At 44.2% G+C, this 27,638-nt stretch overlaps 1 protein-coding gene across 2 annotated transcripts in view; it reads right to left on the bottom strand.

Annotated features, from left to right (window-relative positions):
- LOC131448684 (zinc finger MIZ domain-containing protein 1-like) overlaps positions 1 to 27,638 on the bottom strand; it is a 130,169-nt gene that overhangs the window by 28,057 nt on the left and 74,474 nt on the right. The window contains exons 4-6 of one of the 2 annotated variants that reach the window (XM_058621341.1): positions 21,467 to 21,580; positions 18,677 to 18,782; positions 10,895 to 10,930 (exon numbers count right to left, since the gene is read on the bottom strand). In XM_058621341.1, coding sequence (XP_058477324.1) covers positions 10,895 to 10,930; positions 18,677 to 18,782; positions 21,467 to 21,580 — 256 coding nt within the window. The remainder of the gene's footprint in view (positions 1 to 10,894; positions 10,931 to 18,676; positions 18,783 to 21,466; positions 21,581 to 27,638) is intronic. The other variant, XM_058621342.1, reaches the window with a different exon arrangement.

The following is a 27,638-nucleotide window of genomic DNA, read 5'->3' as shown; positions in this document are numbered from 1 at the left end:
CAAAATTGGAGATAATAATAATTTTTCATAACAGACAATGAAACTCTTATAACTTCGCGATGGAAGGTCTGATCCCAACCAAACTTGCTATAGTTGATGATGGTTAGTTGCTGAAGACGACTATGTTGCTGAAACGGTACATTTTGAAAACAGCGCCTCCTGGTGGTGGTAGAAAATTCTAAAAAAACAAACTGTTACAACTTTGCCAATCCTGGTCCGATCTGAACCAAACTTGCAAGGATTGATGACAGTCCGGCCCTGAACACGTCTATATGAAAATATTCATTTTCAAATACAGCGCCCCCTGGTGACAGCAGACAGAATTACATTTATAGTTTTTGATGCTGCTCCAACAGGGATTGTTGTATCCACTTGAAACTTAGTATGTGGGACCCCAGACCCTTCCTCAACATGTCCGTAAAAGGTCACCTGCCTACAGGAAGTGGAACGCCCGAAACAGGAAGTAAAGTCTTACATTGTCCGATTGACACGAAACTGGATATGTGAGTTACTGGACCTTCCCTGAACATGTTTACGGAGACGCCGTTGACCGAACAGGAAGTCGGCCATTTTAAACAGGAAGTGCCCTCTAACTTTGCCGTACGTTGTCCTATCTGCACAAAACCTTATATGTGACACCAGGGACCTGTCCTGAGCATGTCCGTAAAAGGTCACCTCCCTACAGGAAGTGGAACGCCCGAAACAGGAAGTAAAGTCTTACATTGTCCGATCTGAACAAAACTTGATATGTAAGACAAGGGAACTTCCCTGAACACGTTTACGGAGACGAACAGGAAGTTGGCCATTTTAAACAGGAAGTGCCCTCTAACTTTGCCGTACGTTGTCCGATTTGCACGAAACCTTTTATGTGACACCAGGGACCTGTCCTGAGCATGTCTGCAAGAGATGACCTCCCAACAGGAAGTGGAATGCCCGAAACAGGAAGTCAACTCTAAGATTGTCCGATCTGCACAAAACTTGATATGTAAGACAAGGGAAGTTCCCTGAACACGTTTACGGACACGCACTTGACCGAACAGGAAGTCTGCCATTTTAAACAGGAAGTGCCCTATAACTTTGCCATACGTTGCCTGATCCCCCTCGAAATTTGGAACGACATGCGCGGGGACGCCGCTGAAAATAACTAGTACTGAAAATAACTAGTACTGAAAATAACTAGTACCGCGCGCGGTGAATGAACGGGTGAGAGCGCGAGGCACGCGGGGAGCCGTGGCACACGGCGACCCGCGTGGGTCGGCTCGAACCCGTTCAGAACCGCGCGCGGTACTAGTTCTGCTTATGATGGGACTCGTTTGTTCCTTCAACATAACAAACTACATTATACACATATTCAGAAGCGCAACAGTGTCACAGAGATTATGTTTCTGTTCCACTATTTATTTATTTAGTTATTGAAAAAGTACATGCATATTTTTGATGGTATCACTGAATCAAAAAAAGATAAATGAAGAGAAAATGCAGTAGTCCTTTGAGCGACTTATTTGAACAGTTATCTGCTTTAGTGTTTCTATGTCTTTTGAGGCTAATTTAAAACTATCCAGTCCTCCTACTGTCTCTCTCAAATCTAATCTCTATATGGTTTAATATACAGTGTATATTCCATTAATGGAACTGCTTATACTTATTTGAGGAACTGTAAAAAAATACAAAACAAACCCTGTAAAATGTGTTCTGCTCACCATTCAGCTATTTAACGCACACGCAGATGTCAAAGTATAGACAGGATCTATGAGTATGAAGCTTATTTTTGATTAAAAATATGATCTCTGCCACAGGATCAAACAAGAGGAGGCACATTTGTGCAGCATCATAACAGATCAGCTTCAGTCCAGCGAGTCACTGCTGTTCTTGGCCACTAGGGTTCACTCTGGGCCCGCAGATGATCCACAGCCCTTCCCTTCTTCCCACTTTCCTACCTACCTCACACTGAGGTAGCTACCACAGAGTGCATTTGATCGAATCATGTGCTTTTCATCTGCAGTGTATGTTTTTGTACCAAGCCAACTACAAAAGACTTTTCCTCTCCGTCTCACTTCCTCTGCCTCCTTCTATCCTCTCTCTCTCTCTCTCTCTCTCTCTGCGGTGTCACAGGAGGAAGGGAATGTGGATTCAATCAAAGAGCAGGGCAGCCACCTCCTCTCATGATTCACAGCACTTCTAGGTTGAGTGAGGAGCGACGAGGGAGGGGAGGGGAGGGGCGGGTGAAACAGAGCACTCCGTGATTTCAGCTGCAGTTTGTGCGCCAAAAAAAGAGAAGGGAAAAAAAAAAAAAGAAGAAGCCACGTCAATATGACAGGAGACAGTGCAGGCTGTCCTCGTAAGCAAATTCACCCACCCTGCTGCCACATGTAAGGACGACCTGCCACCACACACATTACACAGAGAGGGAGAGAGAGAGAGAGAGAGAGAGAGGGAGGGAGAACAAGGTTGAGTGAGTCAGTGAGAGAAGACACATCAGGCTAATGGGGCCGATGGGAGGAAGGAACAAACAAAAGCTTATGACTCCCATCACAAACATGGCAACCCAGAGATTTGACCACATAAGTGCTTGCAAACAGAGCAGCAGCCCACTGACACACACACACACACACACACACACACACACACTGAGGTAACACAAACAGGACTGTCCTCCCAGTGTGCCACATTTTCCGAGGACAAAACAGAATTTCTGCATCAGTACACAAACACACACCTTCTCCTCTCAGAGCATCGCACCCCAAAAGGCACCTCCTCTCTTTTCATTTGAACACTGAGCACACCAGCCATGCTCTGTGTAAAGATGAGGGCTGGAATACAAAAGACATGTACAGATGGTACCAGCCGTCTCCTCTCCTCTCCTCTCCTCTCCTCTCCTCTCCTCTCCTCTCCTCTCCTCTCCTCTCCTCTCCCCTCCCACTCCTTTAAAAAGCAGCATGGGGCTCAGGCGCAGAGGCAGCTGGGTTTTTCCTCCTTTCCCACCCGCTCATGCTCCCTCTCTTTTCTCTCTCCTCTCCTCCTCTCCTTGGCAAGCAGGTGCCAGGAGACAGGCCGTGCTGTTCCTCCAGAGGATTGATCTGACTTCACCACGGCTGTGCTTTTTGGTTGACAGAAAAGGCCTCTCCAGTTCTCCTCTCTCTGACAAACACCACAGTTGCATGTGGATGCACACACCCATAGGTTGGTTTTAATTAAATATAACGGGATCCAAGCAAAGCACTAATGGGTTTATAAATTTCACATCAACATTGGAACGTCCTGTCGTGTTCTATCAGGCCCCTGCCCCTCCCTGGACCCCCTCCTGATGTTGAGAGTTTTCAATTCAAGGGCTTGGCCACCAGCCAACATGTTACAGCTCAATTAGTTCCCATTATTCTTTTCAAACAAGGGGTAACTTACACTTCTTCTATGTTGATAAACATGTCTCTGCAATTTATCTCCTAACTGCGGCACCGAGAGCCCGTCTGGCTGAGGAGGGCGATATGCTTGTCTCACGCTGAGGCCGACATCAACAGCCGCGGGACAAAAATAACAACAGAGCCGAGCGGAGAAATGACAACATATATCTGAGCGAAGGAGGGAACGAGGAGAGAGGAAGCACTGAGCGCCGGCACTCGAAGAGGAATTATTCTTCCCCGCCATTTGAAAACGGGGCTTATCATCGCCACACAAAATTACCACCTCCGCTGAGCTCCGGCCTGTTTGAATGGAGTGGCACTCTGTCATTGACTCAGCAGATAAACTTCAGGTTTCATATGACAGCAGGAGGAACAGCCGCCCCACAACTCCTCAGAGTCTCCCCCAAGTGTCTCCCAGGACAGTGGGAATGATAAACACATAAAAATGACTGTTTCTCTTCCCCTCTTCCAGCCAAATCTGGAAATAATTGTCTCAGGTGTAACACCATCCAAATCACGACAACTCCACTGGAGTGAATCAAAGTGCTGTTTTTTTTGTTGCTGCAGAGCATCTTCCTGTTTACACTGGTCTCCCTGGCGGCGATTGGCCTCCGTCTTCCATGAGGAGAGGAGCCTTCTCTGTTTGCCTTGTAGATTGTCCCAGGGGCCCGGAAGAGCCTCAGCCATATTGATATTCTGGTGCTCAGCTGCACAGCCTGATGGTCAGCCATGGCGGAGGGCGGGGAGTGCATCTGCTGGGACTAGATGGGTGGTTCAGTGGCCGGGCCTGCAGCTTCCAGCTTCACCCTCTGTCATACAGCCCAGAGGGCAACATGACAAATGACATGGACTGCATCTCTGACAGTTGTTCAATGCTCTTCCTGATGATAATGCTCCCCCCACTGCACACACACACACACACACACACACAGAGAGAGACAGGAGGCGCACATATAACCTGTGCTCATTATTTTGCTTCTCTGAAGTAATAAGACCTCTAAATGTAAGGGCCAGTCAACCTTAATGATAAATAACACATTTTCTCAAGTACCTGTAATCATTTCACATATCTGCCACAGGTATTTCTGCCTGTTCTCTGATACACTGGGATAGGATTTTATTTATGCTGGTCCACATGATTCTATAATACACCCTTGAGGGCTATTTGGCAGATACTGAATATAAACAATAATGATAATAATAGCAATGAATATGAATGGTACCTTTATTTAAAACGCAAATTCCGTTTGGTTTTCACAGCCTTAGAATATTTTTTTTGCACGTTTTGCACTTTAAAGTGGGAGGCGAACCTTGAAATAGCTAACAATTGGATAGTTGTGTGTTGAGGGGATTTCTGCACCATGTGAACACATTCTGCAGCTGCACCGTTGTTTTAATGTTGGATCTGTCGAGGCTGCTACAGTGGACTCGCAGCAGGAGTCGTGTCATTCGACTCATTATAACGTTGATAGTTTTCTAAGTTGTTGTGAATAGCCATTTGATCATGTCCACCTTTTTTCTTTAGGAGTAAACAAATCTGGGTTAAATTCCGAGATTTTAAAGTGAAGACACTTTCTATTGTTTGCGATTTTGGCCTGGATTGAAAAAGTTTATTTATATACTCAGTGCAAGCATTTTATATATACATATATATATATATATATATATATATATATATATACACATATACATATAATAAATGCTTGCACTGAGTTCTCCCTCCTCATTTTAATGTTGCATTTCCAAATTCCAAGAGTGAAACGTAACGGCTGTAGTGGAGTGCACCTGCTTAGTAATAAAAGTATATATATGCATACACAACGTGGGGACTGTAAGAGCTGTGACTGGTGAGTTTGGGCTATTAATTTCAATGACACACACCGAGTATATCATCATCCGCGCTGCAAATGTTCCATACCATACCATGAAACAAGGCAGACTTTCCCACAGTTACTCTTGTATCACCAACGAGCCCAACTGAAAGGATGTACCTGATGATAGATCAGTCCACTATTGTGAGGGTGATAAATCAACACAGATGCTTTAGGTATCTACTCCGTGACTTCTATTATTCCCGCATGTCAACTATAAATCCATCATACAAAAAGTGGGATCGTCACTATAAAAACTGACAGCATGACGCACAGCAACTCAGACGCTGTTTCCGGACGGATAATCTTCCACACTTTGTCGACAATAAATTAAATCCCACTCAACTCAATTATAGTGTAGTATAGTAGTTTCTAACGTGTGTGAGCTCACCCCTTTAAAACAGACATAATTATGATAGACGGTGAGTAGGCACATGTGAGAACAACCTGTGGTGAGAAAGAATAACCGTAAAAACTTGACACGAATGGCTACCATATAAAAAAAAAGGGTGTCTTTTCATTTCCTCCCTCTCTGTCTCTTTCTTTCCATTTTCTGGCGTGGCATTGTAGGGAAGCAGCAGGTAAAGCAGATGCCAAGAACTCTCATGAACCCCCCCTCACCCCCCACCCCGCCTTCCCCTTTCCTCCCTCCTTGCTCTGTATCTAACGGACACCTGCTCCCTTGTCAACCGTGGCGTTCCACCTGGCGCCGTCCCACATGACTCGGTCACCAGTGTCCGCGCAAACGTACAGTACACATCCTGTCATCGCATCACACTGGCATTGTTGGCGGCACTTTGTCACTTATATTCCCACATGAACTGTAACAACCGCGCTCAACTTTTGCTGTTAACCTGTCAAAAAGAATCACGACCCCTGAGCTGCTTGTTTGAAGACATTTAGCCTGAAGGGCTGAAAGGAGAACAAAGACCATGAGCAAACTAACAAGAACGTCTCTAGTGGGCTTCCACTCGCTGGTTACTGAGGGGGGGGGGGGCAGCGGCTATTCACTTTCTATTCATCCCCCCCCATTTCTCTGGCCAGAAAGGTTTGAATGGACACAAGCCTCCTGCAGGCCAAAGTCAATTAAAATAAGAGAGAGTCTTGGAGCCCTAGTATCCCTGGTAACTGAAAGCACCTAAGAGGCCATGTAAAACAGCCACATTTAGATTCAGCCAAAGAATTCATCACTTCTAATGGTCTCCCAGAACTACACAAAACAGGAATTTACCTCATGATATATTATAAAAGCTATATGAACAACTAGTTGCTATGGAAAACAACAAAAAAAGCTCATCTGGTGCCAAACTAGCATGCGTGTGAATAAACGCCATCACGTAAATCATCTCCTGCTCTGCCTCGCGGCGCTCAGCCACACTCTCCACATGGATGCCCACCTGGCAGCCATCAGACCTTTCTTAGTCTGCACACAGATGCCACATATTATTCACTGAAGCCAGTTTTTGGAGAACGAAACCAAAGCGACTTGTCCATCACGCCATCACCCCCCCCCCCACCCCCTAAAAAAAGAGCGCAGGTATAACAGGTGACAGACCTGCTGCCAGTCCCTCTTTATACTCGTTCACCCATCGGGAGATAATGAGGTGGAAGTCACGGGTGTGCGGCCTTAAACACATGGAACACATTTTTTAAACTTGTCGGTCACCCTCTTCACACTCTAACACCTCGGCATGGAGGCGACCGCGAGCTGGGTGTTGGGAAATTAGGCTGAAAAGTGACTTCATTAGGTGAGCGGCTGATAATTTAACGTTGGCAGAGCCATTTCGTGCCATATTTCAGGGTGAGTGATGTTTCCGCAAAGCTGATGAGAGTGGGAAAGATGTGTGAAGTGGCAACATGTGAATAGCACGGTTGCCATGGAGCATCACATCTGACACACTTCCACTGTGGTCCCTTACAGACCCGATCACTGGCACCTTCTTAGGTGCTCTACGTTTAAAAAGGCACTGACTTTCATTTGGTACATGTTGAGATCTTATCATTCTGTGTTTTATTATTTTTGGAACATTATGATATCTTATGTGATTGTTGTGTTTTTTGACAGTGCTGGGCCCGATCCTCATCTCAATGAGGGCCTTCTCGTTAAATAAAGGTCAAAGTAATAATAAATATTTGCTGGTAAACGCATCTTTAGCTGACAAACAAGCATACAAATGAGTATTTAGCAACTACATGGTGTGGATTGAAAGCATTAGCACTAACAACTATGAAACAGCGTGTCTGTTTAGGCCAGACAGCTGCCTCCTGTCTGCACCTCATCTTTCTCTGCTGCTTGCATTATTTCCTCTGCTGCACTCTCTCTCTCTCTCTAGGAAGTCAGTGATGTTGGAGTCTTGTCAATGAGTACTTAGGCCCATTGCCTCATGGGGAGCCAGACTTACTGGCTAGGTTTTATGGCCCATTTCAGAGCTGCCTCAGCTTAAATACAGCCTCCTGCTGGCCACATGGCCACAATGTCGTGCCATGTCCGTCCAACAAGGAGGAGGGGGAGGGGGGGACAGGGACGGTTGGACCTGGGCCAAATAGGTTTTACTGAGACCACAAGCATATGTGGCCTTGTGGAAGCAGGCGGCACAAGGAGGTCAAGAAAATGCGACGGATTTGGTGTTTCTGGGTTGCTTTTATGACATCTTGCATTTCTTTGTCGCAAAACCAAAAACCTCTAAACACCGTATTGCCAAAAGATGGCAAAAGCTTTCCCTAATTCCTCTAAACCTCCCACTTCTACTGTCACAATATTAAAATATCCGGCTCGCCACTTTGTGATGTTAATTTGTACAAATATGCACGACAAACTTGTAGGATTTCTGAGTAAAAACTGTCAGAGCTAAGGCACTTATCCTTAACTGAAACGTGTTCCCAGATTGGAGGTAGAGATAATCCTTTACATCTTTGAGTAAAACCACTTGGCACTAAATAAATACCAACTGGAATGAGACACAATTTATGCCACAATCTTCGGATGGTTTTGTCAGATCGAATCACTCCGACTGTCATTTCTTGGCCATGATTACAGAGAAACCAACCTTATCCAAAGCAGGCCAGTACTTTAAAGGATAATCTCTCTTGGCACATATAATACATGTCTTTATGAAAAACAGGACGTGCTTCTCAGAGTCCCTGTAAAGCACAGGGGTGGAAATCTATAGAAGTTCACCCCCTGGTGTGAATTAATTCCTTGTGAAATAGAGGCAAACATCTCCCCCAGACGACTGCTTAATCTTCAATCTGTTTCTCTCTGTTACTCTCCTTCATAAGCTGATTGAGAGCAAAACTCCACCCAAACCTACACCTTTACGACTTAATTCAGGAACCGCAATCTGGCAAAGAATCTGGCAAGATTTAGTTTTTTTTCATCTGATTTAACATCACAGCCAGCTGTGTTTTAATTTAGATTTTTATCTTATGTATTTTGTGTCAGACACTCAATCATTTCCCTTTACGAGCAGCTTGTACATGTTATTAACATGATTATCAACTCTCATTTCATATCTGGAGAGGTTTACTATGCATTTCTGCTGATGTTGCCACAGTTTCATTCACACTGCAAATGAGGGTCCACGTCAGTCTAGCGCTCCACGCCTACATACTCGAGCTCACAATCCATCCCGGTAAAGTGCAATAAGGTTTTGCCTTTTCAATTAAGAGGAAAATACAGTATAATGTAATAATGTAATGTAAAGTAGCCGCGACAGATGGGAGATTATAGTAAACAGTACAGTGCATAGCAAGCGTCCATGGTTTCTATCTTATCATCCCTGATGTCTTCTTCGACTAAAAAAAGAAGAGTTCGCCAAAATGTTGTACAACAAATTGCTCTGTGCTACATGGAGTGCGTGCGGTCGGCGAGCACGGTGTGTGTGTGCGCTCACAACATCTGGGCTGCTCGCTTATGTCAGACGATGACATTTACATCACACGGACCAAGTAGGCCTCTGCAGATGTGGAACGTGTGAATCGTCCCTCGCGACTGTGACAGGACTTTAAAAGTGAACACCTTGCATTTAAAAACGCTCTCATGTATGGCAAAAATACCGGAATGACCCTTTAAGAATCACATTTTTTTTATGTTAATGTAAAATAATGGAAAAATGAAAGAAGATAACTCATGGCAAAACTCTCCGCTGAGATTGAATTAATGAACGACTGCACCCGGACCATTCTGCTACCAGATTATCAGAGGAGACATCCCTGCAAAGCAGCGGATTATGGGAGCCAGACTGTTTCTCAGGGCAACAGGCTGATATCAATGCAGGCCCAGCCTTAAGCTTGTGTCTACAATGATACTAATTAGTCACAGAGCAGATGTGCCCGGGCCTGTGCCCACCTCAGGGTGCTGAGCAGGGCCGGTAGTGTCACGGCGGCATACGTTGGTGGCTGATTCACCTGTGACCTTTTCACAGTGGGCCTGGCGTCAAAGCCTCCCTTCAGAAGTACAGTAGAAACAGACAGTGGGGGGGCCTGGGTCGGGTCCTGGCACCCCTCTACACTCATTAAAGGCATCCATATGTGCAACAGATCAGGCTTTAAATGGTAGCATTCTTAGGCCAAATCTAAAGAATTAAACTGAAACTTTATTCGGCTCTTTTAGGATGTGTTTGTTCAGAACAAAACAAAAAAACAACTTATTTAGCATCATTTCACTGTGTTATGATGTATTGGTGTCATTTGGAAAATGCTTTCTTATCTTGACTTGAGCTGCTGTAAGTTGTTGGAATCAATAAAGTGGCGTGAAATGCATTAAATTCTATTTATCGATTAAGGGTGAGCTGATACAATAATCAGAACTGATCCAATGCCAGTGCCCAAATTCACTGGATTGGACATCAGAAAAAGAAAAACTTATATTATTAAGTATTTATCTGATCACATAAATCCTTCATTATGCACTCTGTGGAGAAGTGTCTGACACCCGTCTCCTATAAGTGACGGATTGCAATCACAATGAAACGTACAGTACCATAAGCACATGCTCATATTTTGTTATATAAAATGGCTTCAGTACCAAAAGTGATACTTTTGTGCACATGTTTACTGCAGATAACCAGTTTGCTCCGCTCTCAATTACGCTTGTTGTCCCAGTTTCCTCACAGTGATCATTAAAGTTTCACCACTTTATTTGCACTCTGATGTAAGCTTTGTTCACAGCTCACAACTAACTGCTGTTCCACAGAAGGGGAAAGGTGGTGGTGGTGCGGTGGGGGGAAGCGGGGGGGAGGGGAGGGGAGGGGGCATCATTAACATGCAAATCACCCAGAAGAATGAGGTAAAAAAAAAAAAAACAACTGAGATTTATAAAGCCTTTCGACGAACAGCCCAAGAACATGGGTGTGAATGATGACCGCAGGCAGGATGATAGAACGTGTGCGACATGCTCCGCACTGTAACACTCAAACAGACAAATACAACAGCAGCCATGAAGACCTTCTTTTTTTTTTTTTTTTATCTCTCTCCTCCCCCTAAATGACCGGACAAAAGCACAGCGGATGTCATTCCACGTACAGTATGTCGACATAGTTTGAGGACTGTGATGGAGAATGGTTGCTTGGATTCAGCCAGTGTTACATGAGTTTCCTGTACAGCACTTCAACACACAGCAAGTACCTGAGTCAGACTGACACCTCCTGCAGCAGCTGGTTTCTGTAGGGTTCAAATTTTACATTTTACTGGACGTTGCAAACATTTCTACTAAGATACTGAGTGAATGGCAACAGATATTGGGACGGAGGAGTCGCTCCGTTTGTTCAAACACACACACACACGGATGAGGTGATCGACTGAATGCAAAAAGAAAAGTACTATGAAGACAACGAATAAACATAGTTGAATGGCCAAAATAATGAATACACTGCAATTCAAAATGACAATTGGTTAAAATTGTAATAATAATATGTAATTATTTATGGTGACAGTAGGATTCCCTTCTTAATTACATTTTCCTTAAATGGATATGTAGCTATTTGTGTGAGAAATAGCCTGGGTTGGATCATTGCATTAAGGATAATGATGTGCACACAAACATTATTCTGTGCAGGTACAGAAAATGTGTGTTTGTGGCTCGTGGCCATTAGGCCTGTAAAATATTCTACTGATGAGACTTCATGCACCTTTGATGTCCTGCTTATCAATTACAGGAGGAGATGTTCCTGCACGACCACAGCATATTCTGTATATGAACAACACAAGGGAATGCAAAGGGCTTTCTGCACCAGCGTCAGGTTTCCCCTGATTGCTGCCGTTTGTTATATTTATTGAAACTTCGATGTGAGGAGAACTGCCCACCTATAGATACACAAGGCATTCCAGTGCAGATTATCCAAATATACAGAAAATCACATTGTCATTTTTTGGAAAAAATTGATATCTGCAGGGTTCTGTGTCAAATATCAAACTCCTACTTTGGATTTCATTTGATAATCATAACAAGAAGTGTACACAGTATGTTGTGTTACAGTTGGCTTCATGTTCTCATCTTAAAGCCACATACATGTTCTGTAGTCACACAAGATTGTTGATCTTTTCATTTAAGAGTTGCTATCAAGGACAAAACAAAAGTTGTCCGAAACAGAAAAGAGAAGCTCAACAAAATCCTTCTCATGCACATCTCTGTCATAGGTCTGTCAGTAGTATGATCTAACAATGTCTGCTTGGGTGCTTTCATGTAAAGGAGCGCCTCAGAATTATTCAATGTTGCAAATATACTGAGCATATGGATCGATGGATATTTGTGGATATTTGGATGGATCTGTTTCGCTTTAAGTCTGGATTATTAATGGAATCCAACTGCTGTAAAAGTCAGCCAAGTATTTTACACTTAAGACTTTTGGTGGTGGTACAGCAACAGAACAAATGCTTGTTAATGCAGTCAAATGTACATCTGCGACCAGTGTTCAAAGACCACAAGAATCACTGAGATCTGTGAATTGCTACATAGTGGGAAATCTGTGCACGTCTGCAGCGAGCCTGGCTGGCCGTGTCGTCTGGCACCGGGGGGAGTGGGTGTGATAAACTGTCAAGAGTCTCACGGAAAACGCCGCCTCAAGTAGGTCAGCACGACTCGCAGAGATAATCAAGGCCATTTTGACCCCTTCTGTGTGAGCTGTAAGTGGGTCAAATGCAGCAGTCAGCTGTTGCAACTCTATCACACAGAGCCACTGCTGAGGCACTTGTCGTACACTGTCAAACCCCATTCCGTTAGTCTAAGACATGGCAAGATGCCCGTCTGCACCTTCCAGTGCAGGAATCAACCCTCTGTCTGTCTGCCCTCTCTACAGGGAAGGAATAATGTCAGGTTCCTCTCAGCAGCAGCAGCAGCAGCAGCAGCAGCAGCAGATCCACTTTCCTCTCTTGTTATAGAATACACCCCCCCCTGCAAAAACAATCTTCTTTAACTCATGTTTCCTCCGTGTGACAGCTAACAGCTTCACAGCTCTGTCCTAATACTCACAGTGGCACAGCTCCCCCGCCAATGTCTAAAATGCCACCCGCATTTCAACCACACTGACTCCAGCAATGCTGCTGCTTATTGCTCACTCTTCACTTCGCAGGGGGAGAAAAAAAACAGGAGGTGACTTGTGTCTAGAAACACTTTGGAGCATAAATCTGCAACAGTAGAACAAAGGCGATACAGGGCAGCCGTAATCTTTGCACTACTGAAGCCAGCAGCTATTTTAAAGCTCTCTCGCTCTCTTTCTGTGCGTCTCTCTATCCCTCCCACCTCTCTCTCCTCTCTCTAACATTCTTCCTTTCCCTTCCCTCCCTTCCCTCCCTCCCCCCCGTTGTTTCCCTCAGTGTCTCAGGGCAGCAGCTTCTCACCGTTTTTTCCTCTCCTCTCTCCCTGCGTGTCCAGTGACTGACTGCACAATACACATCAATTATTCATGACTGCTCTCTCTGTTTCGCAGGCAAAACCAATCACAGATGGAGTCAGTGCTAATGGGCTCCTGCTGTACTTGCCACCGGCTCCTTTGCACTCAAGCAACAAATACCCCAGAGACAATAAGAGGGGAAAACAGGGATAAGCTGTTAAAAAAAAAAAGAGAGAAAGGGGGAAACTTCATACAGCGCCAGCAGCCATGAGGATAAAAAAGGAGAACACACATTTGTGGTCAAAGAAGGAGAAAAAGGTACGCAGCAGAGTCACAAATAATTTAGCCAATAGTGGGAGCCGGTTTCTGCAGGAGTAAAGGGTTAAAGACAAGAGGGGGGAGGGGGAGAGGAGAGAGAGGGAGAGAGAGAGTGTGGGTGAGAGGACAGAAAGAGAGAGAGAGAGAGAGAGAGAGCCAAATGCTTATCTCCTCACCTCGGATGTATGCAGCTGTTATTGATGTATCTTCTTTTTCTGTCTAGTGATCCATTGCTTGCTCTCCCAATACACACATTACACAGAAGCAGCCACAGCCACTTCGCCAGAAGGGAGAGAGGGAAAGGAGGGGAGGGATGGGTGGGGAGGAGGAGGAGGAGGGTGGAGAGGAGAGGAGAGGAGAGAAGAGAAGAGGAGAGAAGAGGAGGAGGAGGGGGGGGGGTGTAGGGGGGAGAAAAATGCAGGCAGCTCACATTTCAAACTTGCAAAGGGGGGTGGTGCCTAATGTGCTAGACAGCCTGTATCTTGGCCTGGGTCCAGAGCAGCGAGTAAAAGAGAAGCCTCAATCAATTCATTTTCAAGCATGAGATGCAGCACAAGTCCTGCAGAAAACTGACGGTCGCCGCAGCTCAGGTGGAAACGTGGAGCGGTAATTTCAGCCCTCAAATCTCGCCCGTGCCCATACTTATTCCATCAAACTACTCGTTGTAATTAAGGGCTGTGTGGAGGATGAGGGGGAGGAGGGAGCGGGAGGGAGACTGTGGCTTCTCGATGAACAGGGGTTTTTGGGACTGGCAGAGGGAGGGGCCAATTAGACCACATTTGTCTATTAGCACACACAAGCCTGAGTGAGCTTTTGGATAAATAATTACACAGCTATAAAACATGTAAACTGTGGGCAGACACACCACCTGAGGCAGTCTGGAGCATCTATTGTCATCTGCAAATAAAAACACTTGCCCTCACCAGCAGCGAGTCAATTCAGGTGTTAAATTAGCGCCACTTACCTGTGGTTGAAATACAACAATGAGCATTTAATTAGAGGCATTGGGTCAAGTGGAAATTGATTTGAATATACAGTACAAACGTGCGATTTTTTGGCTACATGCAGTGGAAATTAAAGAGACCTCCCGCTTCTATGGACATAATAATTGGCGCTACTTAAGGAGGAAGGACGGACGAGCTGAGCAGCTCTTATCTCTGCTCGCGCCTGTCTGCGATTGCTCCCCTGGTATTTACTATCAGCCCCGGTGCATGTTGGGTGACTTACAGCGCCGCAACCCGACTGCAGGTTAACACATCTATCATGGCTGACGCGGACCACGTCACGAGCAGTGATTATGTGCTGTGTGAAACAGACACAGTGTTCACAGTGTCCACAGTGGACAATGTGAAGCACGTTTATGTCTCTAAGAATTCAACCATGGACACTCAAAAATGTAATTCATCAACACTTTGAATAATTGTTATTTTATTAACCGTGCTGCCAGTATTCATAACACTCAGCACTCAGTAGAGTCTGATGGAATAACACTCCCTGAATGGGGAACAGGAGGAAGCTTTGACAGCTTTTAACTAAAATGTAATAATGTTTAATTTCTGTCGCTGTTGTCGCTGCTGCGGCTGCCTTTGCCAAAGTCCTCAAACAGGATCTCTACGGTATGAAACCTCTGCTGGATCCTAAGGTTGTCAAAAACCTTCAAACGGGTCATTACAACTCGGACGTGAGCTTTACACCCCGCTTTCAAAAAAATGATATCAAACTTTGAATAAAAATATAACAGCCCTACCAACAACTGCTGAGCAGTCACACAAGGTTCAGGCCACCAACAATGTTTTCAGAGTCTGTGTTATTCTCTATTTAGGAAAAGCCGCAGCTTAAGTACATGTTGAAGAACACCAAGAGGAGAGACAAAACATTTTGGTGTGGAGAACACTGGGAGGAGAAATTACAGCCCTGCAGATCTGTGTGCGTGTGTGTGTGTGTGTGTGTGATCTCTGTGGAATCACAGACGTCTCCACAGCTCAGTGGCAACATGTCCGACCCCACTTCACTGTACGGCTCGATAAAAGCCGCTGCATCGTACCGTTTAAAAGGAGCATGTCGTGAAATGTATGGACTCGTGTCGACAAGAGTTCAACAGCAAACTTGAGCATGTTCCTCTTAACCTTAACCACTTCCCCCCCCCTTTAAAACTAAAATGAAAATGAACCTGACACAACATACGTATACGGATCAATACAGAGGATTTCTACCGTTTAAAGCAGGTGGTCACTGGACTTCAAACCAACAGCTTCTCTCCTTCGTATGCGGGCGTGCGCTTCTTCATACTTTTAACGAGTGGCAAAACCCGAGAAATCTAATAAAGCTCCCGCTGTCAAAACAACTAAACACAACAAAACAATACAACATCTGCTGCTTAAATAGTTTTTTCTCTCTCTTTTTTTTAATCAAGCTGAAACTGTTAAATGCAACCCTCGGAGTGTACTGATCAAACCTGAAAGCAGTTCTGCATGTGTTAAACTCGTGTGGAGACAACCCAGGCTGACAGAGTGAGAACTGAAGCCCAACTAATTATGTGTTGAATAGCTATTTTACCAGGCATTTGTTGCATGAGCGAGTGAACACCCCCCCCCCCCTTCTCTCCTTGTACATTGCTTCCTTTCACTCTATAGAGCCGAGGAATTCCGAGAGCTTGTTGAAGCGCGGACATTTGGGAAAGGGCAGCCCTGACCCTCTAGGAATGAAAAACAAATGACGATTAAGCATGTTTGTCAACGCTCTAGAACCAGAGAGAACCGTTAAACTGGTGCAGGAGGGGTGTGACGCTGGTGAAATGGGCCTAACAGGCTTGTAATGCAGCCTATGATGAAGACAGTGGAGTGGGGGGCTGATGAGTTAATCCACACCGGGACGAGTGATTGCGTCGCTTTGATGTGCCCGCAGCTCTACGTGCGAGGTTTTGCCCTGAGGTGAGACAGTCCCAAGTAATCGCAGATTAATAGAGCAGGCTAATCTCATTCACAAAGAGGTCAGCACTGGCAGACAGACTCCCCTCCCCCAGGTCCGCCTGAGCGGTGAGGGCCGCTTACAAAAAGGCAAAAGGGCTACAACTGGCCAAACCCCAGAGTAAATCAATTAAAGAGATCAGCGGTACAATCCACCGTGTGAGGAGTTTTCCATTCCCAGTCGGCTGCAAACATTATTAGCAAAGCAAACCTCTAAACCGCTCACTCTGCTGAAATTCAGATACATACATATGTTGACGGACAAAATCAATAGGAGGTAATAATGACGTTTTCCTCCGCAATAGATATATATTAGCGCTACCAGTCGGATCAAGGTCTATCTCATTGGGGTTTTGCACTTATAAGCTGTTTTCTGACCGCACTAAATGAACTAACTAACACCTTTAACTGTTGGAGGCGTTGCGCGATGAATCAATTCGTCAAAGCTACGACCTGTTTCAGCTGTAAGTTGACTGCAAACATTGATTTGCTCGTGCTGGAATCGGCTCTGTCCTGCCCTCAGCACAATTTCCTCCATGTTCAGGGAAGGAATTAGATGATTTAGCAGAAATGGAAGTGTAAATCTGATTCTTTTGACTACCAGAGCCTCCTACTTTTCCCCGTTTCCCCTCCCCTTTAAACCTAGATGCTCAGCGTAGATTACAAGACGCACAATGTGACTGTGTGAGTGGGGCCTGTGGTTAACAGAGCTGAGATTTGGCTTCAAATGCTCTCTGGACACTTGTGTGCCCCCCGAGGGTTTGAGCCACACAATCCCCTTTGTTAGCACAGATAAGTAACAAATATGTAAACAAATAAAAGAAAAAAAAAGGAGGCGGCAAATATAAAGTGGAGCATTTTATCATTTTTATTCTCGACTCACAACAACGAAAAAAGCCCTTTGTGCCACGAATGTGATTTTAAAAAGAGTTACGCAGATGCTTCTGCATTAAATCCACCTCATCCATACACACAGACCCAATCTAGTATCTCCATGTTTGTTCTTTCCAGTGCTGGACGGCTGACCCGCTGCAACCGCACTGGCCCCCCGATCATGTGACCTGGGGGCGTGTTATCAGGGAGTGGGTCGCGCCCCTGGGGCCTGTGGATGTGCCGATTCAGAGCCGTCCCTTGGCTGCCAAAGACGGCTTTCTCTCATCTTAACAATCTCTCCAACTTAAGCCTTCACACGCTGTAGCTTCTGGGAGCTGCTCTAATAATATTTATGCATTCGCAGGTACATAATTGTCCATGAAATGCACTTTGGGATGCTGCCTAGACTCGAGTGCTTGCCGCTTTCCAAATGACTACTGTTAACAGGAAATTATTCAGACACAGAATCAATTGGCAATCTTATCTAAGCCCATAAAGTAGGGCCTCAGATTTGATTTAGGATTAAGTAGAATTAGAACATTTGGCGTCGTAAGCTAATTGCCGGCACGGAGCGATTCCTCTGCCTTGGCTGACACAAGAATGACACCGCATGATTTGAAGCCTCATATCACCACGTATATAAAACCGGGAGCTCCGTAAATCAGAGACGGCAAACGCGGGTGAAAATTCAAACAACATGTGGCTGGAACTTTCATGTCCTCGTCGCCTCAGCAGAGAGGCCAAGCACACAGGATCCATTGCGCAACAACACTTTCCTCCATAACCCAAGACAGGTGGAAGCCACCAATCAAAAAGAATAACACAACAGCTCAAAAATATTCCTCGTATCTCCCAAACTGCTGACAGCCTTTACATCTTCATTCCCGCTGTGCCTTTACTTCCAAGCTTCATAACAACACTCAGCAGCCTAAATCTGCCCCTCCGATAATCCATCAGTGTGCCGATGATGCAGATGCATGAAAACAAGGAACTCATCATCAGTGATACATGTGACAAATATTCTTGTCTTTTGTTTAAACGACACACATAGGTCTCCTTTTGAAAGTGGGACGTGACATGAGGTGAAAGTGTATGTCGATATTACAGGGTAATGTTTGAAAAGAACAAGTTGTCCTGCTTTGAAATGCCTTCTTGGAAATCAAGAGAAACGGTGATGGTTGGGTTGTTCTGTCATTCGGAGAGTGATAATGATTTGGGGGGGAACATCTTTGTAAGGAAACTGATAATCCAGTTGAAATGTAAAGATGCAAATTCTTACATGCGAGTGACCATTTGTGGCACACTCGGAGTTTAGCTGTAATCCGTAAGCTGCCAGAACGACGACAGGAACTCTGAGCCCCCGGACAGAGCGGCGTGGCCAGATGGCCTGAGAATGTCGGCAGAGAAAACTCTGGTCTTACCTGCTGATTTTGGAGTGAACTTGTCCCTGTTGGCGGCGCACACAGCCAGGAGCCGATAGCCAAGGTCCAAGTCGTAACCCTGCTGTGCTGCTACGCGACTGACCACCTGAACACAGTGACAAAGCATATCATTCAGTGTCAGGTTCTATCGTGGCCTGATGGATATATAGATATATATATATATATAGATAGAAAAATGACACAATCTTTGAGTCTGACAACACATATTGTATTATAGTGAAAGACTTCATAGAGAATAGGCCAATAATAAAGACAAGAGGTCAACACATTACTATAACAAATGGTAGCGTAAGTTCATTATATTGCAAACTAATAACAAAAAACCTTCTCTAGGTTTTTTTTTATTAACTCAGTTATCTTTATTATCAGAATGAATGAGGTCACAAAAATGACAGTTCCACGATAGCAGTCACAAGTGCTTACTTGCTTCAAATTTACAGTATTATATCATTTCTAGAACCTAGTCAGAACTCAGTAGAGTGAAAATGCGTCTCCACATTTTTCTAAATTCTACAGTCTAGATCTGTTCCAACTTCAAGGATCAAGTGGTTCCAAGTTTATCAGTTCCATATGAGTCAGTGGACAGCGAGATGAGAGGGAAACTGTGGCCTCTAAAGCATCGATGCCCGCTGAGAGGAAACATTAAGGGAAACATCCACACGCCATAAGAGGCAATGTAAATCACCCTCATGTGGCACACGCTGCTTTGATTTACCATCACTATTATCACCTCAAAGGGAACCTGCTCGTAGCTTTTTCGACCTCCAGGACATTCGGGTGCCTGCGCGGAGCGACGGGCCTCACTCCAGACAGATTCTACTCCCTGCCTGGCTTTTCATAGCCACGGTCCTGCTGTCACACTCCGAAGTTCAAGACAAGCCCCGAGGTAGTACAGCTGAACACTGCTGCCTGTACCATGTCATTATCTCCTGTAAGTATAGTCTCGACGTGACACCAAAACACTGTGTGTATATCTGGCCTTTATTTATAGGAATTCCCCATTAAGAAGAAGATATACGAGGATAGGCTGTCTAATTAGAATCTAAACTCGGAAGGGACGTTTTGCTAAATGGTAATTCCAGTGTAAGAATTTACAACAAGCAGTTCTAATTCCAGGACTTAAATTGTACACAGCCAGCGGAGACAAACATGTGCCTTTACATTCAACGTCTTATTTATTTAACCGGTCCAATCGTCGCAATGTGCACGGCAAGGCTTTAAAGCGCAGTTACTGAAGAGTTCATTTCTTTCCGTCTTAGTCATTGCTATAAATGTGTGACCTCAGGGTACCTTGTGTTTCTTAAAAAGAGCATATACTGTATTTCGGGCTTCTATAGCCTCTTTCACACTATAAATAATGGAGGATACCTGGGCATTTTTTAAACTGGGGTGAAAAGGCGTGTGCAAATCATGACGATAACAACAATAAAAAAAAAAAACATGTTATTTTCTGTATCTCTAATCACAGATTAGAGATTTATCAATTAAATATTTAATTTACATAAATCAAAACCATTGACCTTTAAATGTGTTAAAACATTGGATGCAAAGTGACACCATTTATCCATCTTGTGTGTAATTATCCTACAACAACACGACACAACACTATGATTGAACTGATTCGCCTCCCTTTTGCCTGCGGCGTGCAAAACACACCGCAGCCACTCCGTTGTGCAGAGAGAAAGTTGATATCATAAATGCCAACGCTGAGGCAACACCGAGATACATTACGTGCAGGCCGAGGCCCAGTGATTCCGCCAACACTACAATCAGATTCTCTGTACTTTCTCTTCTCTCCTCCTCCTCTTCCTCTCTGCAGACTAACAGCTGCACAAACCGTACACAAAGGAAGAAAAAAAAAAGAAGATTTTCACGGCAGGAATCCAATTGAATTGGCCGAGCGGAGAAAAAGTCGTCTGCTGCCACACATTAAAGCAGTAGCACAAACAATCGCTGGAGCGATGTGTTGCTGCGGGTTCCACTGACTTATTCGAGTACAAATGTCAGGAGTTCCCTCGTCTGGTGGAGCCGCGCTCACTCGATGAGGAGAACTATACTAGTACATGTCTGTTATCGACTGCTGGAGGCAACGTATAAATGAACATGTTAAGAACAGCCCCTCGCAAGGAGACAAGTGACAGGCGAGTGACACGTCTGCATCCCACCATATTCTGCTGACTGTCGTCTACTAACTGTGTCTTAGCTCAAAGTTGGAAGAGTGGCATCAATTTGAGAAATACCCTTTAAAAAAATCTGTATAAAATTGATTTGATTTAAAAAAAACATAACACACAGCTCTGTTTTGCAGCTTCTATGTTTTGCAGTATACATCTCAAACACAGTCAAGTATTTCCCCCCCCCAATGTCACGGGATACAACTTATTCAATTAACCAAGAGGCCCCCAGACGTTTAAGCGGGAGAATTAAGGCCTTTGAAACTTTTAAGCACTGATTGCTTTGTGGTTTGAGGACGTTATTGTGCTTGTCCTTTTCAAGTTCCACTGTGCCGATTTCATGAGCCGCAGCACAAACTGTAACTGAAGTCTCTGAGAGGTGACTAAGTCTCAGTAGTTTCTAACGGGGTGAAATGCTTCTTTTTTTTTATTTCCCAGTGACCTCGGTGAAGATCAGGCTGCTAAACATTAGTTCTCTTGTGTCTCTGAGGAAATCACAGAAAGAGCCGCGGCAGCAGTTGTTGTTGTTGTTGTTTCAGCGGCCCTCTCCTTGTCCTTGAACCTTTGAGCGCGAGTCTGCAGCGAGGCAACTTACCGTTAGGCATCCCATCAGGCTTTGCTCAAAGGGACGCTGGAAGGCTCGGGGGTCGCCGCACCAGTCCAGCAGCTCGGTCGCTGCCGTTTGAAAATTCGCTGGATTTTGTAAGTGCTGGAAGGGAAACAAAAGGAACATGAGTCCAAGAACATTCGGAGGTCACAAGGAAACAGAGCAGCGATATTTTTGAGATACATATATGTAGAAAGCTAACCATTTATTTATTTGGAAACATTTATTTCATTTGTTGAATGAGAACTGGCCTTAACCTTCTGAATATTAAAACTTGATGGAGTACATTCAAATGATGTTGGGCCAAACTCTGTGATGGGTGAGGTTTGACTGCCAGCTTAGTTTTGCAGCCTCTCTCTCTTTTTCTTTTCAGATAAAAAGTGGAACAAGTTGATAGGGATGGAAATTAATTGGTACCAAAAGGAAATGATGAATATTTAAAGAGGAGTACAGCATGTGCAGCAGGTTTAAGACGGACTACATTTGTGCAAATTTGCCTTATCACAGTTTAAATTACTTTTGCTCTAGATTCATAAGTATTATTGCTCTGGGCTGAAGGAGTATGTCCCCATTAGACACATGCCTCCAGCTCACTCTCCCCAGGTTTTTGTAGCACTGCCTTGCCACCGAGTGAAATAAATCTCCTTCTGTGGCTGCATGAATAGCAGAGGAAGCCCTTATTGCACCAGCCGGCCCTGAGCTGTGCTGTGACTTTATCTGACAACAGACTCCTTGACCTGCAGGCACCCCTTTATGGCATTCACTCCCAAACTGCAGCCAGCAGCCCACTCACTAACCCTTTTGTCCACCTTACTCGTGGAGCCGCACAGGAAACTGGAAAAATCGAGCTCTCTGCGTCGCAAACATCGGACTTGCTGCTGGTCACCGATCTTCTCTAAAAGCTCTCAAACCTCGGCGTGACTCGCATTCATGCAGGAGCACACGCAGCACCTCCACTCGGCCGTAATCTGTTTGCCTTCAGAGAGATTATGCACACAAGCCTTTTTGTAGTGCACTTGTATAAACCAGACACAAATGGGACTCCCACTCCACGACATCAAAGGTAAATAGAGAGGTTTGTCAGTTTAAAGTGAACGGCTGCCATCTTAACATGTGTGCGCTTTGATTGCAGTGTGAGGGACTGAAGAAAAAGGAGAAGAGGAGACGACATCAGTGCCAATTTCTTGTTTGCACTTTAGGGGGCAGCAGAGGTCAGGATTTGGTGAGGCTGCCTTCATATCAATTTCCAAAGCTGGTGTTTGACAAGGGCCGGATGAAACCAGTCTTGTTTGTTTTATGCTCTGTCCGAGACTGTTCCCCACTTGCTCATCATGTCTTTGTTAGAGGAGACTTGGATCAGACATGGTGAGGCTTCTGAGGGTGTCTCGTGGAGAAGCGCACACATCCACAGATGCTAAACTTAGACGAGTCTGGAAGCAAGACAACACACAGCGTCAGCGCACCAAGAATGGAACGAGGGAGGGAAACGAGGGGAATGAGGGAGAATATTAAGAGCGGAGGGGGGAAAAACACCACCACCACCACTTGTGCTTGAAGTGATTACTGTTCTTTGCACTCAGAACAATTGGTCCCACCAGTGTGGCTGTGACAGGGAGAGCTTGGCACTGTCATACCACAGATGTTACCCCCCCCTCTCTGGCCAAAACCCACCAATCAAACCTAAACTAATGGCCAAAAGAACCCTCACTGCTCACTCCCCCTTTACTCTCATCCCATGGGTGAGGACGATCATCCAGCATTTACACCCTGGTTAAAACTCAGCCCAGTTCAGCAGAAACAAAGACACACAAGAGTTCCAGTGTCCTGAGAATGCGGCTTTCATCAGATACAACCTTCTTCTGTTGCCGTGTCTGGAAACAACTTGATCTGCACATCTGCAGCGAAAGCGAACGTGACAGTGTGCTGCACAATCTGGCAGAGACTCGCTTCGCATTCAGAGACCCGGCGCTTGGTTTTGCTGCTGTTTTTGTTCTACATTCACTGACGCCCCAGAGCAATGAAAACATATTAATGGAGACAATTAACCCAAGAAAGAGCACAGAGAAAAGACAAAAACAGCTGCACAGCCGGTGCAGCAGTGCAGAGTGGGGCGCCTTATCTGGGAGAATTGACAATCAGACATTGAGGAAGTTTTCCAGCGTTTCCACCACAGCCCTGTATGTATCACTGTGTGTGTGGAGAGTCTGACAGCAGCGTGGCTTCCCCACACAATGAGAGCAAAAAAAAAAAAAAAATACTGTCTCTGAAACAGACACCAGCAGTATCACAAAACCCATCTTCCCCAAAGTGTTCACTACGGTGCAATTCTGAGATGAGAGAGGAAAACAAACTGCCACTGAGGAACTATGTGCTGGGCTGAAATCAGATAACTCTGTCTTTTTGTATCACTTTCTAAACATATTCGTTTGTTTGGAGGTTAAACAAGTGAACATATTTATTTTGCAGTTTGACTTTCTTTTCTTTTCTTTTTTTAAGTTACAGATGCAGTATCTTTTTCCTGAAGGTATTTAGCAGCACTTTCCCACGTTGGATAAGTAAAACAAGCACCAGCAGTATGTATGAATAGAGAAAGATTCTCTTGCCGATCAACAGATGAACTGTCCTTCACATATTGATATAAAAGGAGTGTCATGTAAGGGTTAAAACTCATGATATTCAGTTTACAAAGAGCAACAAATCCTCACATTTCAGACACTTTTGTTTGGCATTTTGCTCAGAAACGACTTAAATGATTAATACATTATCCAAACTGTCTTTTTGACTGACGATAATTGACTAATCAGCTAACTACTTCAGCACAAAGACTTCAATTATTTCATAAGCTGCATCTAAAAGAAATAATAAGTCAATCTTAGATCTTATGTCATATGTCTACCGCACCAAAATCAGTGCTTTATAGTGCTAAATGACAGTTTAGTGTTTTAGTGTTTTAATGTCTTGTGAGGACACTTTTGGAACTTAATGTTTCAAAATCAGGCCACTGTGATTTTACAACAATAGGGTGATTTCAAAATGACACCGTAATGATTTCTGATTCAAACTTTCAACCTGTGATTCAATCAAGGCGAGGTGATTCCAATTTCCTCCGCTTTATCATCATGCTAAGCAGCAATTTATCATCTGAGCAACAAAATCAATTTGTTCCCCTGTCCGCTGCACTGACTGAGAGTGTTCAGAGAGACATGTCACATCTCCTGGAAAACAACAACACAATGGAGGAGCCTTCATTTATATTCCCGCTCCATGTCTGCGCTGCCTTTGAGATGCCAAATTTCAGCATGCGCACATTTTCAATTAAAGCAAACAGCTGGATTGGTTTACAATATTTTCTTAATTATTTTAATGGCTTGGATATTGGACAATGGGGAGCAGGGGGAAGAAGATAGTGAGTTAATTGTTCTGATCTCCCCTGATGATCATCTTTGTGTGTGGGGAGGAGAATAGACGGCCAGCTGAAAGGGCTCACTGCTCGTCTAATTGGCAGGACATAAATGGTATTTATTATGCGGGTCTTCCAAACCCCGATTGTCTGTGGCACAAAGCTGCCTCTATTAGCAGGGTGCTGGCTCTTACTGGTTGGTTTGAAATGACCCGGTGCTTAACTATTTATTAGATGGACTGGAGGCCTCCTTGTATGCCATGGATCTCTCTAATTGCCATGTTTACCCATGTGCTGCTGCCCCGGCTGCTAACACTGAAATGTGTTTGTTTAAATTTTTTGCCTTGTGGGGTTAATTCATTTAACCCTGCGACGTTTGGATTGTTTAAACTTTTGTGTTCCCTTTCCTGAACGTCGTACGATGCTGATTGAGGAGCATAGCGGACAGCAACAAAAGTGGCCACCAAAAAGCTTCGTAATTGAGTTCTCCCCCTCAAAAACCCAATCATGCGGTAGAATAAACACGTCTTATCTCCGCCCACATCTGCGCTGCTGGTGTATACGCACAACGCTCCCTCTGTGAAGTCTGTTTTGCCCATTTTATGCTTCAAAAATGAAGCATACAAATAATGATACAGCGTTTCTGTTCACAGAGTGTGATCATTTAATCTCCTTCAACTCCCATGTAATTGAAGGAGGTGATATTGAATATTTAATATCCATGAAGGAGTAAAGACAGAGAGTGTTTACCTTGCTCCATATTACATCATTAAGAATATCAAAGTACGTCTCTTCACACAGAGGCTTCCCTCTGTTTGCTCCCTAAACACTCGTCCTCTCTCTGTGTGCTTCACCTTGTCTCCTCCTTTCAGTAATAGCTGGGAACTCCCGGCCCAGGGTAAAACAATTTGCCATGTCCACACTCGTGTGTGTGTGTGTGTGTGCAAGCCTCATACACTTTCCCTAAGGCCATGAGATGTACTTTTTTAGAAGGTGTCCACAGCGTGGCGCCCAGAAACAAAAAGGGCCGTCAGTTAAAAGGGGAGATCAAAGGCAGCGAGCCCTGTAGCCCGGGGTTACGCAACTATGTCTGTTTAATTCCGCCAGAGATTGGTCCTGCAGTAAATGGTGGCGAGGGGAGAACAAAAGGACTCAGTGGGAGTCAGCGGTGGTGGTGGTGGGAGAAAGAAGGGTGATGAATGAACGGGGAGGGGAGGGGGAGCCTCCGCTCTTTGACCCCAGTCAGAAACCTGAGTCACACCATAGACCTGATAATAGCACCCAACAGATTAGTCAAACAGGAAGACACGGACGCATTCAGGCCGTGATTGTGCGTGTGTGTACATGTGTGCGTACAATGCAGGGGAAACAGTGTTGCTCTCTTTCACCTTTCTTAAAAAAAAGAAGAAAACAAATTATTCTGATTACATAAGTGAAAATGTCACATCTATTATGCTGATATTATTATACCAGCATATTATTATTATAATACAATTACTGATTGATTAAAATTTTAAAAATACAAAACTACCTTCAGATGGGGAAAATGCATAAACTGCATATAAAAAATAGTTGTACTATTTTTTTTTTTAAAATAAGTTACAGTTAGCCACAGGTTGAACAGTTTGAATGGAAGTCTGTGGTAGAATGAGCTCCCACTTCTCACTTGATTTATAATGTCAGGAAACTGTTTCCCCAGGTTCTTCCTAAATGGCACGTAATGTCAATTTTGTAAATTATACTCCCAGTTAGAGGACAATAAAAGCTTCTGTGTGGCACATACGCAGAGACACCAGTGTGTCTGACACACAGAATCATCCAATAGGTACCTGGGTGCACAGTCATGGGTATATAAACAGTCTATGGAGAAGAAGTCTCCATGAAATAACATGGATTAAAGCAGTAAAGCTGCAGTCAAATGGATACTTGTGACAATGCACCATGGCAGTTTACTCCGCCTGTGCTCGCCTCTGTTCACACACACATCTTTGCAATCAGGCCTGCTGCTAAAATGATCACCTGACAGCTGCTGCTGCTGCTGCACATGCAGCATTTCAAAGGCTTCACCTCCACCTCAGCATCCACCTCTAAGTTCTCCATCTCTCCTGTTATTTATGCATTTGACACCAAGCATCAACATTTTACAGTAAACTATTCTTACCTAGCAATGCATCCCATGGTTGACTGAACATCTTTTTAACTTGATACTATAGTTTGTGTATTTATATACTACTTTTAGGAAATACAGAGTGAAATCATGAACAGAAAAATCAGGAAAAACCCATCCAAACCAAACCAAACCAAAAATAAGAAAACAAGAACACATCAAGCAGCGCTGGGTCTGTACTTAAACAATAAATAATCACATCAAGCTAACATGCAATATTGAATAAACTCTCATAAAAGGCAGATAAATGACATTCCAACATCAAATTGTACTCTGCGAAATTAAAAAATAAGTTTAAAAAAATTATAGGATGTTTATATAAAAAAAAAACATTTAGATCACATTCAAATGAGGGCAGTAACTACAAAATAATGAAAATAAACAAACACCATAAACATGAAACACAAAAATGTAACTCAATAGTGTGCTGTTGCTGCGGGTTAGTCGACCTAATGCATCATCCTGCTTTTGCAGTTAAAACCACGACCTTGCATCATGCAGTTACTCTCTAGCGACAGTATTAGAGATCCAGAGAAGTTGCATTTTACATATTTAGATTTCCATTTATCTTATTTACGAGGTCGTTAAACAAC

This window comes from Solea solea, chromosome 21, assembly GCF_958295425.1.
Source record: "Solea solea chromosome 21, fSolSol10.1, whole genome shotgun sequence".
In the NCBI taxonomy this organism is placed as follows: domain Eukaryota; kingdom Metazoa; phylum Chordata; class Actinopteri; order Pleuronectiformes; family Soleidae; genus Solea; species Solea solea.
Note: the sequence above shows the minus strand (reverse complement) of the source record. Positions and strands in the feature narration are given on the sequence as shown.